General features: G+C 37.6%; 2 protein-coding genes and 2 long non-coding RNA genes across 4 annotated transcripts in view; 1 reads left to right on the top strand and 3 right to left on the bottom strand.

Moving 5' to 3' along the window:
- The window catches only part of LOC127369796 (uncharacterized), a 58,296-nt gene that overhangs the window by 26,193 nt on the left and 14,948 nt on the right, over positions 1 to 17,155 (top strand). Inside the window, exon 2 of the long non-coding RNA XR_007886118.1 lies at positions 15,782 to 15,818. This is a non-coding gene — a long non-coding RNA (uncharacterized LOC127369796). The remainder of the gene's footprint in view (positions 1 to 15,781; positions 15,819 to 17,155) is intronic.
- On the bottom strand, positions 33 to 2,154 carry LOC127369793 (uncharacterized). Its single transcript, XR_007886114.1, has 3 exons — positions 1,997 to 2,154; positions 1,832 to 1,868; positions 33 to 1,102 (listed from the first exon to the last, which is right to left on the bottom strand). It is a non-coding gene; the product is annotated as an uncharacterized LOC127369793 (long non-coding RNA).
- LOC127369790 (B-cell receptor CD22-like) overlaps positions 6,559 to 17,155 on the bottom strand; it is a 40,603-nt gene continuing 30,006 nt past the window's right edge. The window contains exons 10-13 of the mRNA XM_051411531.1: positions 8,930 to 9,075; positions 8,724 to 8,811; positions 8,474 to 8,531; positions 6,559 to 8,245 (exon numbers count right to left, since the gene is read on the bottom strand). Coding sequence (XP_051267491.1) covers positions 7,997 to 8,245; positions 8,474 to 8,531; positions 8,724 to 8,811; positions 8,930 to 9,075 — 541 coding nt within the window. The 3' untranslated portion in view covers positions 6,559 to 7,996. The remainder of the gene's footprint in view (positions 8,246 to 8,473; positions 8,532 to 8,723; positions 8,812 to 8,929; positions 9,076 to 17,155) is intronic.
- On the bottom strand, positions 12,098 to 16,313 carry LOC127369771 (vascular cell adhesion protein 1-like). Its single transcript, XM_051411506.1, has 7 exons — positions 16,232 to 16,313; positions 15,577 to 15,960; positions 14,671 to 14,976; positions 14,311 to 14,568; positions 14,105 to 14,192; positions 13,855 to 13,912; positions 12,098 to 13,626 (listed from the first exon to the last, which is right to left on the bottom strand). Exons 1-7 carry the CDS (start codon positions 16,302 to 16,304, stop codon positions 13,378 to 13,380), a joined length of 1,416 nt encoding a protein of 471 aa, XP_051267466.1. The 5' UTR covers positions 16,305 to 16,313; the 3' UTR covers positions 12,098 to 13,377.

Genomic DNA, 17,155 nt, shown 5'->3' on the forward strand with positions numbered 1-17,155 from the left:
ATGACTTTGGTAAAAGTTAAAGTCACCCATGAGAAAAATCACTTGAGTATAAGTCTTAAAGTAGCTCACATTAAATGTACTTAATTATCAAAAATCTTGTAAAAAAAATATACTCAAGTATCAAAAGAACAAGTACAAGTAAAGTACAAAGTATTTTTATAGTACGCATAAAAAGAAGCAAAACAACCAAAAATGGTTCTCCCCTTGTTCTCTTTATTTCACTTTCAGGTGAATGAAATAGATGTGGTATGATAAAACAAAAACAAAAAAACATCTGAGCAAACATGTAGAGTGAGTGAATCAAGTGTCTCGTGTCTGCCTGAGAACAACTATAAATAAAGCGTCTGTCTGCCTAAGACCGCAAAAAAATGCCTTCTATCTGCCTCAGAGAACCCAACTAAATTAGGTGCCTTGTGTCTGGTTAAGAATACAACTTAAAAAATACATTCTCACTACACACAGCACCATCACTGCAGACTGGTTGCACATCACTTTTTATGTTTTAGGATTTTCACCTATCCCAAGGTAGCCAAACATTGTTGCCAGGTATGACCACGGTGGGTGACTGTCGTCTTCTACCGAAGGAGATGCTGTCAGTTTGGTAACGTCTTCTATGTCTTCCTCATCAACGTTAATTGTTAAAGTCTTGATTAAAAAAAAAAACTCAAGTAAAGTACAGATCCTCAAAAAAACTACTTCAGTAGTGTCACAAAGTACATCTACTTCGTTACTATACACCTCTGTAAATCAGTTCAACATAAGAAAAAATAATTAAACATGTTTTTGCTTTTGAGTTATACTCACTTTAACAAAGAAACAGAAGAAGAAACATCACATAAAAGTAATATTCACACAAGTCTGGGGTCATGTTTAAAACAAGTAGTAACATTTAGTATTTACAGGCCTGGAGAAAACTAACAAGAAGAAACTTCAGACTGAGAGATGAATACAGAAGAGAAGATACAGCATGTCGTTCCTGTTATACACCACATCTTCCTCCTCTCCTTGTGACTCATGTTGACAACTCAGTCACTGTGTTGGCATAGTGTGACTGTACTGACAACTCAGTCACTGTGTTGGCATAGTGTGCCACTACTGCATCCTGTGGAGGTGAAACAAGAGAGAGTGGTGTTAGTAAGGAACTGCTCCCGATGAGCAGATTGGTACCCTGCATTGCAGCCTCCACTGTCAGCGTATTAATTTGTTTAGGTGAATGTTGGCATGTGTGGTAAAGTGCTTTGAGTGGTCAATAGACTAGAAAAGAGCTGCATAAATGCATTACATTAACTGTGGAATATAGTTTCTATCTATCTACAGGTATCTTTTTCTGATGTTTCATAATCAGAAATCTGTGTCTTTGTGAATGAATAAATTGGATCCTGATCCCAAGAGACATCAAAGGTGGGCTATGTAATGCATAATTGCTAACTTCTCTCGCTGGGTCTAATTCAAACAGCTGTGTCTGTGACATATCTATGGATGTACATCGAACCAGCAGTGAAAGGTGTAATGTTGCTGCTATATTGTCAATATGATGAGAAACAGATCACTTTCACAATCTATTTTTGCTGAGAACCACATGTGGGAGAAATAGGCGTTGCTCACACAGGCTGTTTGGTTGCTTTAACCTTTTGACCAAAATAAAAAGCAACATTTTCCATGACGCACACAGGCAGTGTGTTCCGGCCGTAAAGTGCTGCACTGCATTGTGGTGTGGTGACGCTGCAGTAGGTGGAAACTGTCCTTTCAGCATTATCGCTTTTCAAGGATTATTCCTTTATGAATGCTGAACATCATATTTATATTGATATACCTCTCCTTAGCAGCTTACCTTCATTGGTTTGGTGGAGTGTCTTAATCGAAACCAGCTGGAAGAGAAAGATGATAGAATTAAGTGTTTGAGTTCATGCTGTAATGATACTGATCTCATACAGTCAAACCAAATTTTAAAAATAAACCCAATCTGCAAATAATTATATGGAAAGGTTTGTCTCACCACTCAAAGATGACCAACACACTGATGAGCATTATGATTCCCACGATCTTCAGTATAACATGGACGCCAAGCAGTTCAAACTGTTGATCACCTGTAACACAACAGCATGGTCACCTTCTGAAATGGTATTGCTCTTCCTCCATTTGGTTGTGAGAGTCATGTTGGAGAAACAAACCAAATATGAGAGACTACTACAAGAAGACATGTAACAAAACTGTACTGCATAAGTTTCTTTTCAAAGATCAAAGTAAATTTATTCAGTCAAGTTCAGTATTTACCTACATCAATAAGACGAATCACACAATAGCCACACAATAATAATCTCCTCCATCTGTCACATTGAAACTGTAAAACTGTCCTTCAGATACAATCATGGGTCCATCTTTGCTGTTCTTGAACCAGGTGAAGCGGCTGACGGGAGGCTTGGCTCTGCTGGAGCAGGTCAGGTTCACCCAGCTACCTGCTGACACCAAACCTGATGGACTGATGGACACTGAGGTGTTTTTAGGAGCATCTGAGGAAAATGTGAGATTAACTTTATTCATTAAAAATCAGCTGATATCCCATGAATCATCATATGCTGACAGGACCCAATAACAAACTCTGGTTGTCTCACATGAAACACTGAGAGTCTTTCTCTCCTCTGCTGTCTTGTTGTCTTTTCCTTCGTTCACAGGATATCTGACAGAACAGGTGATGTTGTATCCATCATGTTGGTCTGACACAGTGATGCTCTCCTGGATTTTCAGATCACCTGAGATCTCAATTCTGGGGCTTGGAGGAGAATCTGTATCTGTATCTCTTTTGAAATGCTAACTCTTCTGTACCAAAAGTGCATGTGCACTGCACTATAAATAACATTTTGTTCTGCTTTTCAGTGTCTCAGAATTCGACCATTTTAATGTCAAACTGTAACAATAGACTCAGTGTTTAATCAGAATTTAAATCCGTGGTAAAGTGAAAAACCTCCAAATAAGATAGTGTGTGCTAGGCCAAAACTGTAACTGATTTCACTTTTTATTCTAAACAATAACATTATAGACTGACTGAAAGAAACAAAGCTCTCTTACCTTTAACTGTTATTTGAAGAGGATCACAAGCAGCTGTTGCTCTGAATGGTTTAGCCTCAATTCTGAAGTAGTATGTGTCTGTATAACTTGTGACTAAACTGGAAAACAGAGTGGTGCAGTTTTTCTGACTCAGGTTTCCAGTAATATTCATTGGATACGTGTTAACTGACTTACTGCTGTTGAAAATCAAATTGTTTGGATTATTGGCAAAATAGGGATTATTTTTTGTCCAAACTCCAAAGGTTTCTCTTGTGCTGTCAAAATCTTGTTCTGGTTCATGCCTAAAGTTACATGAGATTTGCAAACAAGATCCACTCAGTGCTTCCATCTTCTTTGGTGCAGTAATGAAGAGCTTTGACATCTGAGGACAATCAGCCAAAGCACCTGTAAAATCAGATTCATGATGAACAAAATGTGGAAAAGATCTGGATGAAGAGAAAGTTCATGATAAACAAATCAGCAGTGTGTTGCATGCTGGTTTTTCTCCCTGTCCTCAGAGCTGCCCACTCTCACGCTTTCGCCGTGTGACACACGGTTTTGCCTGTTTTCACACGCACTCACGCAACACATCCAATTTCTCAGGCAAAAAAAATCCGATCTTGGGCCGTTTCGGTCCCCTGCTGTTTTTACCGTCCAAAAACAACAATTTCTATATAAAAATTTCACTTTGCAGTCAGGACATGAACAGTTGGAAAAAGTAACTCTATCTGCACTGGTCTTTCTGCTTTGTTTCTAAATGAAGTCCAAACTGTAAATGATTAACGTCTCCAAATAAAAGTGACTGAACAAACAGCTCACCTGAAAGAAAGAAGACACTCAGTAACATGTTGGCTGTCACCATATTCACAGACAGGACTGCAATCACACTCATCACCTGGATCTGAAAAAAAGTTACTTTTCAATATTTGAATCAAAGCATCTTTTAAACAAATCCTTCATGTTGTTTTAAAGCAACCTCAGATTCACACATTCAAACCAGGAACTTGCCATGTCCAACCAGATGTTACTGTGTTATAAGTAGTGATGAATAATATCTGCAGAGTTGCTCTGAAAACAGTTTCACTATAAAATCAGAATGATCCAGTCTGACTTTATGATATTATAGTTCAAATAAAATGTTGCTGCAGAAACTTCTCATTTCTTTGAGGATCATTTCTGCTAAAACAAAACCCAACAAATAAAATATATCATGTCTTTTTCAGTGGAGTTCATGAAAAGCAACAAAATAAAAGTTTAAAGTTAAAAGTTTTCTCCAATCATTTCAATCCACACCACCCGATCATCTGAACAACACAAGCAAGCACATGGCCGCAGCGAGAGTGAGTGAGATGGGGAAGCATCCGAGAGCGTTTTTGCTTGTGAACCAGTAAACCACTACTACCATCAGTAATTCTGAGCAATGTGCGGTCACTGATGCCCAAGATGGATGAACTCTGCATCAATCAAAGGAGCTGCTTTGAGTGTATGGGGAATCAAATCTCATGGTCTTTACTGAGACCTATCTTCAACAACAAGTCCCAGACATCCTGGATAGTGACTTGCTTGTGGGAGCCGAACGCTCCCCCTATGCGACTGGCAAGAGGAACGGAGGGGGCATGTGCGTCTATGTGAGCACATGGTGCAAACACTATACAGTGAGAGACATTATATGTAATTCAGACGTAGAACTGTTCTGTGTATCTCTGAGACCCCACTACTTGCCAATGGAGTTTGGCAATATCGTCATAGCTGCTGTTTATGTTTTATGCTTTGGCAACATAAAGACTGGTATTCGGCAAACTCAAAGCCCCCTCTTTCTAACTCAGACCGCAATAACATACACTTAATTCCCTCATATAGATACTGATACCACTCGCTGGCTGGAAATGGACCCGCCCAGTGTACAGTCCCTTTTTAGTAAGGTGTGCACTGGCCCAGATGGACTGCCAGCTTTTTTGCTTAAACGCTGTGCAGAGGAACTAACAACAGCATGTTCCAACAGTCTTTGGACACTCACACTGTCCCAGCTTTGTGGAAGAAGTTTCCCGTTCTTGGTCCAGTCAACCCCTGTTCCTGGTTCTACATCAGCTCTTCTTGAGCCACATCTCTCTAGTGGTTGAGCTTGTCATGAACCTGCTCACAGTTCATGACAAAGAAGGGAGACCACACAGACAAGGCGGCTGCATCTTCTTTATAAATAAAAATCAACTCAAATATTTGCACATCTTTGCAAACATCATATAATGCCCTATATGACCATAAATAGTAAGTGAAACACTTGTAATAAATAATATAAGTAGAAGTTCTTGTTTGGGAGGTCGAGACAAGAACGCTTTATTTGATGGGCATTTCTAATGTTAAAAAGGCAGCATGTGGCGGATGTTGTGAATGCTGCTGCCTCAAAAAGTCAGACCATTGCTCAAATAAATAAGTGTTCCAACATGAAAAAAGTGCATTGCCTTACACAGTGTTTGTGCTACTGGCGGGGGCAAAGGAACACCAGAGTCCCTCCCTTGATGAGAGGCTGGCATCCATTACTGATGAGCGCAAATCTGCCTGCTTTTCTAAGGACTCGTGTTCTCAAAGATGATGTCTTTTTATTTTCCCAAAAAACTTGCTGCTAATTAAACTGTATACTACGAATTTACATGGTAAAAACAATTGGGTTAAAGGCAGAGCAACTATTGCAGCAAAAGGTTTGCAAATGGAGCATATTTCCATTTTAGCTGGTGCTGACGTCTTCAGTTCTCACAGAATTCAATGTTCAGTACAGTCAGCTGTTATTTTCTAAGTTATACGTTTCTGTCAGTGGCAGCAACGTGCAAAGGTTGTCAGAGATTTGGTGATACAAGGAGTTACATGTTCTAACAGTCTTTTCCATATACATATAACATGAACTCAACCAAATGACATGCAAGGCCAGTCAAATACGCCGCAGTCTTTTCTTTACAAACACTCTTTGGAGGATTTACTTCCTGTAATAGCTTTAAACTCCTCCACACGGGACTCAACAAGCTCTGTCAGGTTGTTTGACAGACAAGCAAGGTCTGTCAGAAGGCATCAGGTGACATTCACTGAATGTGTTTTGGGGTGTATAATGCAAAGTAAATCCAGACTAATGATAAAAAATGTGTTCTATGGAATTACCTAACCTCGCATATTCTGCAGGTGTACATGTAAAATGTTTAAAAAACACAGGATCCTCCAAAAATATTGAAAACATTCATTTCTTTGTAGTTCTTCAAATCTGATTTCTTGTGATTTCAATCACCAGCTGCTAAAACTATTTAAAGTATTCAATTTTAATTCAAAATTCAGTCCTTCATGAAGTGATGTTGAGATAAAAAGTGCCATTCATGAGTCATTTATCATGACCTTTGGACAGTTTACTGTTAACCTGTCAAAGAACACATTCCATTTCATGCTGACCTTTACTGTTTAACAACTTCCCCATTCAGATGTGTTGCAGTGATTGAAATATATTATACAATAAAATTCCCAACTAAAACCCAATCAGTTCAAGTATTAATTTATTAACGAAAAGAAACAGGTTTAACACAATGAAGACATAAACACAGAATAATATAAGGATTTTCATCATGTGACTACACAGACAATACATGTCAGAAGAATACATTCATTGTTGATGTTGGTCTTTTCATGTGATTTCTTGATAATAAAAAATAAAACATTCTTGTCAAACTGTGATAAATGAATACAAACCATAACATTTATTTCATATAATTCTTGATATACGGGCACAAGATGGCAGTAATAAGGGAACTAAGGGTTGTCTCAAACATCCAAATACAAACAACAGGCCCAGGATGACCACACTGACGTCAGATGTCTGTTTCTGGCTAGTTGTGGTGGTGACTAGTGATGAATTCATGTCTGAGGGGTTGTGTTATTAATTTAACTTCCATTTGCCACAATGTTTTAGCTTATAACTAATCATGGACATATACATTCCCTACGTGCATAAATACATGCTGGCTGATATTAAAACAAAATATTACAGGAAATGCATTTTAGGTTATTTTAAGTTACATTTCAACAACATTTTGAAAATACTATGAGATATATGAGTTTTAAGTATTTTCATTCAAACTTTTGCTGTGTTTTGATAGTAGGCTAATAATATAAAAACATATATTTGAGACTCTCATACCACTAGAGGAAGCTAGAGTACCACTAGTGAACCAGGGATGTAGACATTTAATTGCTACTCAGTATTTTACAAGGGCATACAGTATATAGCAAATGCCCCAATTTTATAAAATCAACAATTCTCCTCAAATGCATTAAAGATAAAGGAACAAGCCTGTTTTAAAAATGTAAGGAGTTTAAAGTATAGATATTCATAGAAAGAAAATGTAGGGAGTAAATGTAAAAAGGCTTCAGAAAAAGTACAGATACTTCAAAAAACTACTTAAGTACAATAATGAAGTCTTTGTACTTTGTCACTTTCCGGCTTTGCCAAGATAATTATGTATTTTAGATAAAAGGGTTTTCTTTGCCGTGCAACAAATACATGTCTTCAAATGAAGAACAATGTTAAAAGAACAACCTTAATTTTGGCAAATACCAATGAATGTATGGGATACACAATAAATATCAAAACAAGAACAATGTTTTTTAAAGGCCTGTTAAAGGCACTGTTACAAGACAAAATAAAAAACATTTCAAAATTAAATATAATCTTACTACAAGACCGCTAATGCGTGTGCAGAACTGCTTCTGGTGTCATATTCCCCGCATTTATTTGCATTTATTAATTTTAGACTATTTAGAGCTTTTTAGAGTTTTGGGACTTTTATTTGCAGATATCTGACAATCCAGGCTCCAGTGTCTACATCAACTGAAATCAAACATCTTGTGTACATAAAACATTAAGGCACATTAAATATTAATTCTACACAAATGTTATTTTGTCTTTTAAAAACGGTTCTCATGTTTTCTTAACTTGAGCATAGAGATTCTCTGGACCATCGGCAGTCTGTGTCAATCTGTTTGCTGGCTTTGACACTTTGACCTGTGCATACAGTGTTTCCTGCTGCTGTCCACTGTCCTGCACTGAGTCAGAGGACGGTTCAGGTCTCCTCTTGGAGAAGTCGATCTCTCCATAATGGATGTCTTCTTCCTTCTCATCTGTTTTTCTTGCTGACTCTGCAACAGTCAGCTCTTCACCTGTTGGACTCTGCACAAACATGAAATGTTGTTAGTATCTGGATGTGGACTTTCATCTGCCAACAGGATATTTTGTCACACTTCCTGTTTCTTCATATTTTTACTTATAAAGAATATCTCATAGATTGTCCATTTAATGTTCAGTCCTTTATGCTTTCATATATCTACACAGTCACTGTAAGCAGGTGCAACACATTTATGGTGCAGTGCTGTACAGAGGAGTTTAGTATTTTCTCACCTGATTCAGTTGCTGAGTTGAATCTGTGGACTTCACCCGCCTCCAATGCACAAGAATGCTGTAAAACAAACCATTAAAGAGAAATCTAGATAAGTACATAAACTGAATGTAGAAAGATGTAGACGACTGAGAAGTTGGTACAGAGAAGTAAAAATCATGTAATCATCTGTGCCTTTAACAAGAATGTGAGCGTAGCTGAAATATACAAGTAACTGAGTCACATTAGCTGCTTTTAATTTGTGATACTTACCAAACACAGACAACCAGGCAGACGAGCATGATGATCCCAATAATTCCTCCAAGAACTGGCACCCACTGTAGAGATCCATTGGGTGGTTCTGTTCATACAAACAAACTAAATATGAGAAACTACTAAAAGAAGACATGTAACTAAAGGGTAATGCAGAAACTTTTCAAAGATCAAAGTAAGGGGACACAGTCCAGTTCAGTATTTACCTTTAATATTAAGACAAATTGATGATGTTTCATTGCCGATATCATTTGTAGCCACACAGTAATAAACTCCTCCATCTGTCACATTGAAGCTGTAAAACGGTCCTTCAGATACAATCATGGGTCCATCTTTGCTGTTCTTGAACCAGGTGAAGCGGCTGACGGGAGGCTTGGCTCTGCTGGAGCAGGTCAGGTTCACCCAGCTACCTGCTGACACCAAACCTGATGGACTGATGGACACTGAGGTGTCTTTAGGAGCATCTGAGGAAAATGTGAAATTAACTTTATTCATTAAAAATCAGCTGATATCCCACGAATCATCATATGCTGACAGGATCCAATAACAAACTCTGGTTGTCTTACATGAAACACTGAGAGTCTTTCTCTCCTCTGCTGTCTTGTTATCTTTTCCTTCATTCACAGGATATCTGACAGAACAGGTGATGTTGTATCCATCATGTTGGTCTGACAGAGTGAAGCTCTCCTGGATTTTAGTTGTGAAGGTTCCATCTGTGTTTTCCTCTATTTGGTTTTGAGAGTCTTGTTGGAGATTCCAGGTGAGTTTAGGAGGGGAGTGTGGACAGGGAGTGAAAGCTGAGCAGGTTATAGTGGCAGACTGCTTCTCCTTCAGATCACCTGGGATCTCAATTCTTGGGCTCGGAGGAGAATCTAAAGGTTTAAATCAAACACATTTTACAGTATAAGTATAAATAACAGTTTGTTCTGCTTTTCAGTGTCCCACAGTTGACCATTTTAATGTCAAACTGTAACAATAGACTCAGTGTTTAATTTAAATTCATGGTAAAGTGAAAAACCTCCAAATTGATAAAGTCTGCTGTTTAGACGAAAACTGTAACTGATTTCACTTTTTATTCTAAACAATAACATTATAGACTGACTGAAAGAAACAAAGCTCTCTTACCTTTAACTGTTATTTGAAGAGGATCACAATCAGCTGTTGCTCTGAAAGGCCAGTTCATGATTCTGAAGTAGTATGTGTCTGTATAACTTGTGATTAAACTGGAAAACAGAGTGGTGCAGTTTTTCTGACTCAGGTGTCCAGTAATATTCATTGGATACTTATTTTCTATCATGTCACTCTTGAAAATCACATTTCCTGGATATATAGTATGGTCATTTTTAATCCAAACTCCAACGGTTTCTTTGCTGCAGTCAAACTCTTGTTCTGATTTAGGACTAAAGTTACATGGGATTTGCAAACAAGATCCACTCAGTGCTTCCATATTCTGTGGAGTAGTAATGAAGAGGTTTGTGTCTTGAGGGCAAGCAGCCAAAGCACCTGTAAAATCAGACTTATAATGAACAAAATGTGGCAAAATGGAGAAAAGGCTGAAAACTACTGTTTTTCAGTGATTCATTATTATTGGTTTACAACAAGCAGATAACAACCTCCCCTTAATCCTCTTTAATGAACCCGACCCCAGCGGGGGCCGATCCCTTTATACCCACCAAAAGATTTCCAGTATTGTAACAGTGACAACTCAGCTCACATTCATTTAGGGTAAAGAACATTGTGCTTTGTAAAAGATGAACAATAAATGACTGAACATCAGCTCACCTGAAAGAAAGAAGACACTCAGTAACATGTTGGCTGTCACCATATTCACAGACAGGACGGCAATCACACTCATCACCTGGATTAACAAACACAACAGTGCAGTTACAAAGTATTCAATATGCTCTGTATAACCACAATTTACTGTGTTGTAAGTGACAACCAAAGTCTGCACAGTGGGAATGAATACAACTCTCTGGGTTAAATAAGGAATAAAATGAGTAAGTAATTCTGTTTTACCAAAGAAGCCCACATCAAGCAACAATCAGATCCTTTCGTTGGTGGTTTTAAAGTGAAAATGGTTCCAATTTATGAATTTGAGCTGAAGGGCAACAATCCAGTTCAACAAACCAACTTCCCTGTTTCATTGTGATTTAATATCAAGTCGACTTCCTCCTGTACGCTTAAAAACCACACAGTCCAGTTGTTTTTATATTGGACAAATACAGGAAGTTCTCTCCTTTACTGCTAATATTCACATTACTTCCTGCAAATCTATAAGCTGTATAATCCTTATATGTTACATAAATCACAATGATTATAATTATATTTCAGTCAGCCAACTCACGTTTGAAATGTTTATTACAGCAGTATAGCATATTTAGATTTTGGTGTATAGGCTCCGACCTCATCACTTCCCGCAGATATGTTTTCATAGAGATATTGGAGAGTGATGAGCAAATACCTTAAAGCCCTAGCCGGAGCCTACAGGTGGATGCTGGGGTGGTGGTGGGGCTAACAGCGCAGCAGGCAGCAATAGGGATGCAGAGCAAAAGCGATATTGACAGAACAGAGGGAGAGCTGGGAAATTGTGCAGTTTAAATAGACCGCCAGATTGGAAGGGAGTGCTTGGTTAGTGATTATGGAGTGAGGCATGTCATGTGTGTATATCAGTGCAGTTCAAGTTGACTGCCTGAACTAAAACATTAACTTTATGTGTTGTTGCTGACTTGTGTGCAGTCACTGTGATCACACTGACCTTTATCTTTGCTGTTCTGCATTGCTGCACTGATGAGAGATCAGCGATGAAAATAAATGAAAATGATTATATTTTAAATAAAAACTGTTCTCACTTCCAGCGCCTTTATTTGTATTTTACACCGTCATCATTAAATGACATAATGAGCCACTGTATATACTGACACAAATGATAGAATAAGTGATAAACTGCTAATTTCCTTCATGGGAAACAATGAAAAAATACTGTAGTAAACTGGCTGTAGCTGTCTTCAGAGGCTATGACAGCTAATTAAAAACTAACGGGTTTCACCTGATCTGAACTGTTGCCACTGCCAGAGACTGTGTGTGAGCTAATCTTTCCCAACTGGATTTGACTGCTGAGCAAGTGGCAGTGCATGCTGGGGAGTGGAGCTTAAAGGTCCAGTGTGTAACTTTTAAGAGAATCGATTTGCAGAAATGTAACATAATATTCATAGGTATGTTTTCATTAGTGTTTAATCACCTGAAAATAAGAATTGCTGTGTTTGTGTAACCTTAGAATGAGCTGTTTTTATATTCAGAGGGAACAGGGTGCAGGTCCATTTTGAATGAGCATGTTTCTACAGTAGCCCAGAAAGGACAAAACAAACACTGGCTCTAGATGGGGCCTTCCGCATTTTTTAATGTTTTTTGCGAGTTTCACAGCCACTGTAGTTTCCCCGCTCAACCATTTGTATCAGGAGGGTTAGGCGAATGCATTAAAATCAGCAACTACACCACTAAATGCCATGAAATCCTACACAATGGTCCTTTTACAAGAGCGAGGTAACTGCAGTCAATGCTGGTATAAAACAGAGCTGTAAACAAATAGGTTTTCAAAAACTTGGGGAATCATCGCAACATCAAGGGGAACATGAGCATACAATCATACATTTTCACACAAAAAATGTAAGACTGATTTGTCCAGTAGTATGCGAGATTAGCTGCAGGAAGATACACACAGGGACACACGACCAAACATATTTCCGCATTTCACTGCACAGTGTAGAAAGATGTAATACAAGCTTGAAACTGGAAAAAACCTGAAGCGCTGTGGCCAGAAAGGGTCATGAAACTGTTCTACGAAGACATTTGTCTTATAATAATAACTTTTTGAATTAAATATTTTAAGTGAGGGATTGTGGGCAGCTTTTTAGAACAAATAAAGTGTTTGCACATAATGCTTTGAGAATTGGAACAGTGGCCAACAGTGCAGCCTGGTGCTCATATTTTGTGTAACCAGTTATCAACAATTGTCATATCGAACATGAAATCTAATTAAAATAAAATAAATCCATGAAGGTGAGAGAAGAATATTTAAATGGTGTAAAACGTATACACACAAGAAAAGAAGGAGGTATAACCTAATCAAATTACTGGTTAGGTCTGCATTAAAAAAATATATTTTTAATTAAGAAATTACACATTTATAGTCACAATAATGAGATGACACACTGGCTTGATTGGCATAAATTGAGGATAGCTCACTTGTACCACAGTGTTACTGTCTGCAGGGGGCAGAATTAATGTGTCAATCACAGAAGTGCTTCTTGAATTTGAGCCCACACAAAAAAGATTCCTCTCTCATTATTTTTTACGTGCTAATATATTGTGGATACACTATTGTTCAAGTTGAAATATGATTGTTAGCATTTTTATAAGGTTGATACTTTTTAATTACAGTACAATTACTCATGTTTAAATCCAGGAACAATGTTTTTTTCAGTACAAAATACAAACAAATTTGTGAAAAAAACAATACTGAATACTGAGATTCATTTTGACATTGCCTCAACAGTTAAAAAAACATTTTAAACTAAAAACTACTGGTAGTGTGTGTGTGTGTGTGTGTGTGTGTGTAGAAATGGTACTGGTGTCTATTTCAAAACAAAACAACTCATTTTATTATCACTTGAGCGTAGATATCCTCTGGACTGTCAGCAGTGTGAGTTAAGCTGTTTGCTGGCTTTGTCACTTTGACCTGTGCATACAGTGTTTCCTGCTGCTGTCCACTGTCCTGCACTGAGTCAGAGGACGGTTCAGGTCTCCTCTTGGAGAAGTCGATCTCTCCATAATGGATGTCTTCTTCCTTCTCATCTGTTTTTCTTGCTGACTCTGCAACAGTCAGCTCTTCACCTGTTGGACTCTGCACAAACATGAAATGTTGTTAGTATCTGGATGTGGACTTTCATCTGCCAACAGGATATTTTGTCACACTTCCTGTTTCTTCATATTTTTACTTATAAAGAATATCTCATAGATTGTCCATTTAATGTTCAGTCCTTTATGCTTTCATATATCTACACAGTCACTGTAAGCAGGTGCAACACATTTATAGTGCAGTGCTGTACAGAGGAGTTTAGTATTTTCCCACCTGATTCTGTTGCTGAGTTGAATCTGTAGACTTCACCCGCCTCCAACGCACAAGAATGCTGTAAAACAAACAATTAAAGAGAAATCTGGATAAGTACATAAACTGAATATAGAAAGATGTAGACGACTGAGAAGTTGGTACAGAGAAGTAAAAATCATGTAATCATCTGTGCCTTTAACAAGAATGTGAGTGTAGCTGAAATATACAAGTAACTGAGTCACATTAGCTGCTTTTAATTTGTGATACTTACCAAACACAGACAACCAGGCAGACGAGCATGATGATCCCAATAATTCCTCCAAGAACTGGCACCCACTGTAGAGATCCATTGGGTGGTTCTGTTCATACAAACAAACTAAATATGAGAAACTACTAAAAGAAGACATGTAACTAAAGGGTAATGCAGAAACTTTTCAAAGATCAAAGTAAGGGGACACAGTCCAGTTCAGTATTTACCTTTAATATTAAGACAAATTGATGATGTTTCATTGCCGAGATCATTTGTGGCCACACAGTAATAAACTCTTCCATCTGTCACATTGAAGCTGTAAAACGGTCCTTCAGATACATTCATGGGTCCATCTTTGCTGTTCTTGAACCAGGTGAAGCGGCTGACGGGAGGCTTGGCTCTGCTGGAGCAGGTCAGGTTCACCCAGCTACCTGCTGACACCAAACCTGATGGACTGACGGACACTGAGGTGTCTTTAGGAGCATCTGAGGAAAATGTGAGATTAACTTTATTCATTAAAAATCAGCTGATATCCCATGAATCATCATGTGTTGACAGGATCCAATAACAAACTCTGGTTGTCTTACATGAAACACTGAGAGTCTTTCTCTCCTCTGCTGTCTTGTTATCTTTTCCTTCATTCACAGGATATCTGACAGAACAGGTGATGTTGTATCCATCATGTTGGTCTGACAGAGTGATGCTCTCCTGGATTTTAGTTGTGAAGGTTCCATCTGTGTTTTCCTCTATTTGGTTGTGAGAGTCTTGTTGGAGATTCCAGGTGAGTTTAGGAGGGGAGTGTGGACAGGGAGTGAAAGCTGAGCAGGTTATAGTGACAGACTGCTTCTCCTTCAGATCACCTGAGATCTCAATTCTGGGGCTCGGAGGAGAATCTAAAGGTTTAAATCAAACACATTTTACATTATAAGTATAAATAACAGTTTGTCCTGCTTTTCATTGTCTCAGAATTTTACCATTTTAATGTCAAACTGTAACAATAGACTCAGTGTTTAATCAGAATTTAAATCCGTGGTAAAGTGAAAAACCTCCAAATAAGATAGGCTAGTGTGTGCTAGGCCAAAACTGTAACTGATTTCACTTTTTATTTTAAACAATAACATTATAGACTGAAAGAAACAAAGCTAGTGATTTAAATTTTTGTTATTTGAACGAGAAAGCAAAAATCTAAATATTTATACAAATTTGTTCGTTCATTCCTTTTTGTCCATGAAAAAAAATCGCTTTTAATACCCGTTTCTGATGCTGACAGTTTCGCATTGAAACCACATAAAGTGTTTATAAAACTTTGTTCTGCTTTTCATTGTACCAAAAAATCATTGAACTCCAACTGTAACAGCATTGTTCAAGCAGAATTTTAATTACCGTAAAAAAAATTCTAAAGTGTGCTGTTTAGACCAAAACTGTAACTGATTTCACTTTTTATTCTAAACAATAACATTATAGACCGACTGAAAGAAACAAAACTCTCTTACCTTTAACTGTTATTTGAAGAGGATTACATTCAGCTGTTGCTCTGAAAGGCCAGTTCATGATTCTGAAGTAGTATGTGTCTGTATAACTTGTGATTAAACTGGAAAACAGAGTGGTGCAGTTTTTCTGACTCAGGTTTCCAGTAATATTCATTGGATACGTGTTAACTGTCTTACTACTGTTGAAAATCTCATTGTTTGGATAGAGGCCAAATCTGTAGTCAGTTTTAATCCACACTCCAAAGGTTTCTCTGCTGCTGTTAAACTCTTGTTCTGGTTCAGAACTAAAGTTACATGGGATTTGCAAACAAGATCCATTCAGTGCTTCCATCTTCTGTGGTGCAGTAATGAAGAGCTTTGACCTCTGAGGGCAATCAGCCAAAGCACCTGTAAAATCAGACTCATGATGAACAAAATGTGGAAAAAATCAGCACGAAGAGAAAGTTCATGATAAACAAATCAGCAGTGTGTTGCATGCTGGTCTTTTTCCCTGTCCTGTTAACAATTTCTATATAAAACATTTCACTTTGCAGTCAGGACATGAACAGTTGGAAAAAGTAACTCTATCTGCACTGGTCTTTCTGCTTTGTTTCTAAATGAAGTCCAAACTGTAAATGATTAACGTCTCCAAATAAAAGTGACTGAACAAACAGCTCACCTGAAAGAAAGAAGACACTCAGTAACATGTTGGCTGTCACCATATTCACAGACAGGACTGCAATCACACTCATCACCTGGATCTGAAAAAAAGTTACTCTTCAATATTTGAATCAAAGCATCTTTTAAACAAATCCTTCATGTTGTTTTAAAGCAACCTCAGATTCACACATTCAAACCAGGAACTTGCCATGTCCAACCAGATGTTACTGTGTTATAAGTTGTGATGAATAATATCTGCAGAGTTGCTCTGAAAACAGTTTCAATATAAAATCAGAATGATCCAGTCTGAGTTTATGATTCAAATAAAATGTTACTGAAGTAACTTCTCATTTCTTTGAGGATCATTTCTGCTAAAACAAAACCCAACAAATAAAATATATCATGTCTTTTTCAGTGGAGTTCATGAAAAGCAACAAAATAAAAACTCTCTGGGTTAAAAAGTTCAAACATGAAAAGCAGTAACATTTGACCTTACCAAACGAGCCTGCAGATAAACCGGAGAAACAATTAGTTTTAAAATCAGACAATCTGTGAATTTCAGCAGAACTGCAACAGACCCAGTAACAGACTTCCCTGCTAAGCCGCTGTAACATAAAAGCTAAGAGACTTCTTGTTTCAAACTAGATATCACACAACTAAAATACTGCAGCAATACAAGAAGTCTTTGCTCTTCCTGTTCGCACCCTGTGAGTGAGGAAGTCAGCTTTTGTTGCATCTTAACCTCATTAGGGCGAAAAAGACTTATTCATGATTTATTTTTAAATATTGTTTTTATCACATGACTCACTGAGAGCCTGTATGATTGATTTTCTTTTATTACATATTACATTAATCACAATAGTAACATATTAAGAAATTTAAAAATATAAACGTCAGGTACTGTACAAATGTCGTTAAGATTTAGTTGAACAGTAGATATAAA

This window comes from Dicentrarchus labrax, unplaced genomic scaffold (genome assembly GCF_905237075.1).
Source record: "Dicentrarchus labrax unplaced genomic scaffold, dlabrax2021, whole genome shotgun sequence".
NCBI classification, from domain to species: Eukaryota; Metazoa; Chordata; class Actinopteri; family Moronidae; genus Dicentrarchus; species Dicentrarchus labrax.

Excerpts from the sequence above, each read along its gene's own strand:
- LOC127369771 (XM_051411506.1), bottom strand. The coding sequence starts at position 16,304 with ATGAGTGTGATTGCAGTCCTGTCTGTGAATATGGTGACAGCCAACATG. Across the intron at positions 15,961-16,231 it reads GAGTGTCTTCTTTCTTTCAG|GTGCTTTGGCTGATTGCCCT; the intron begins GTGAGCTGTTTG and ends CTGATTTTACAG. Across the intron at positions 14,569-14,670 it reads AAAGACTCTCAGTGTTTCAT|ATGCTCCTAAAGACACCTCA; the intron begins GTAAGACAACCA and ends CATTTTCCTCAG.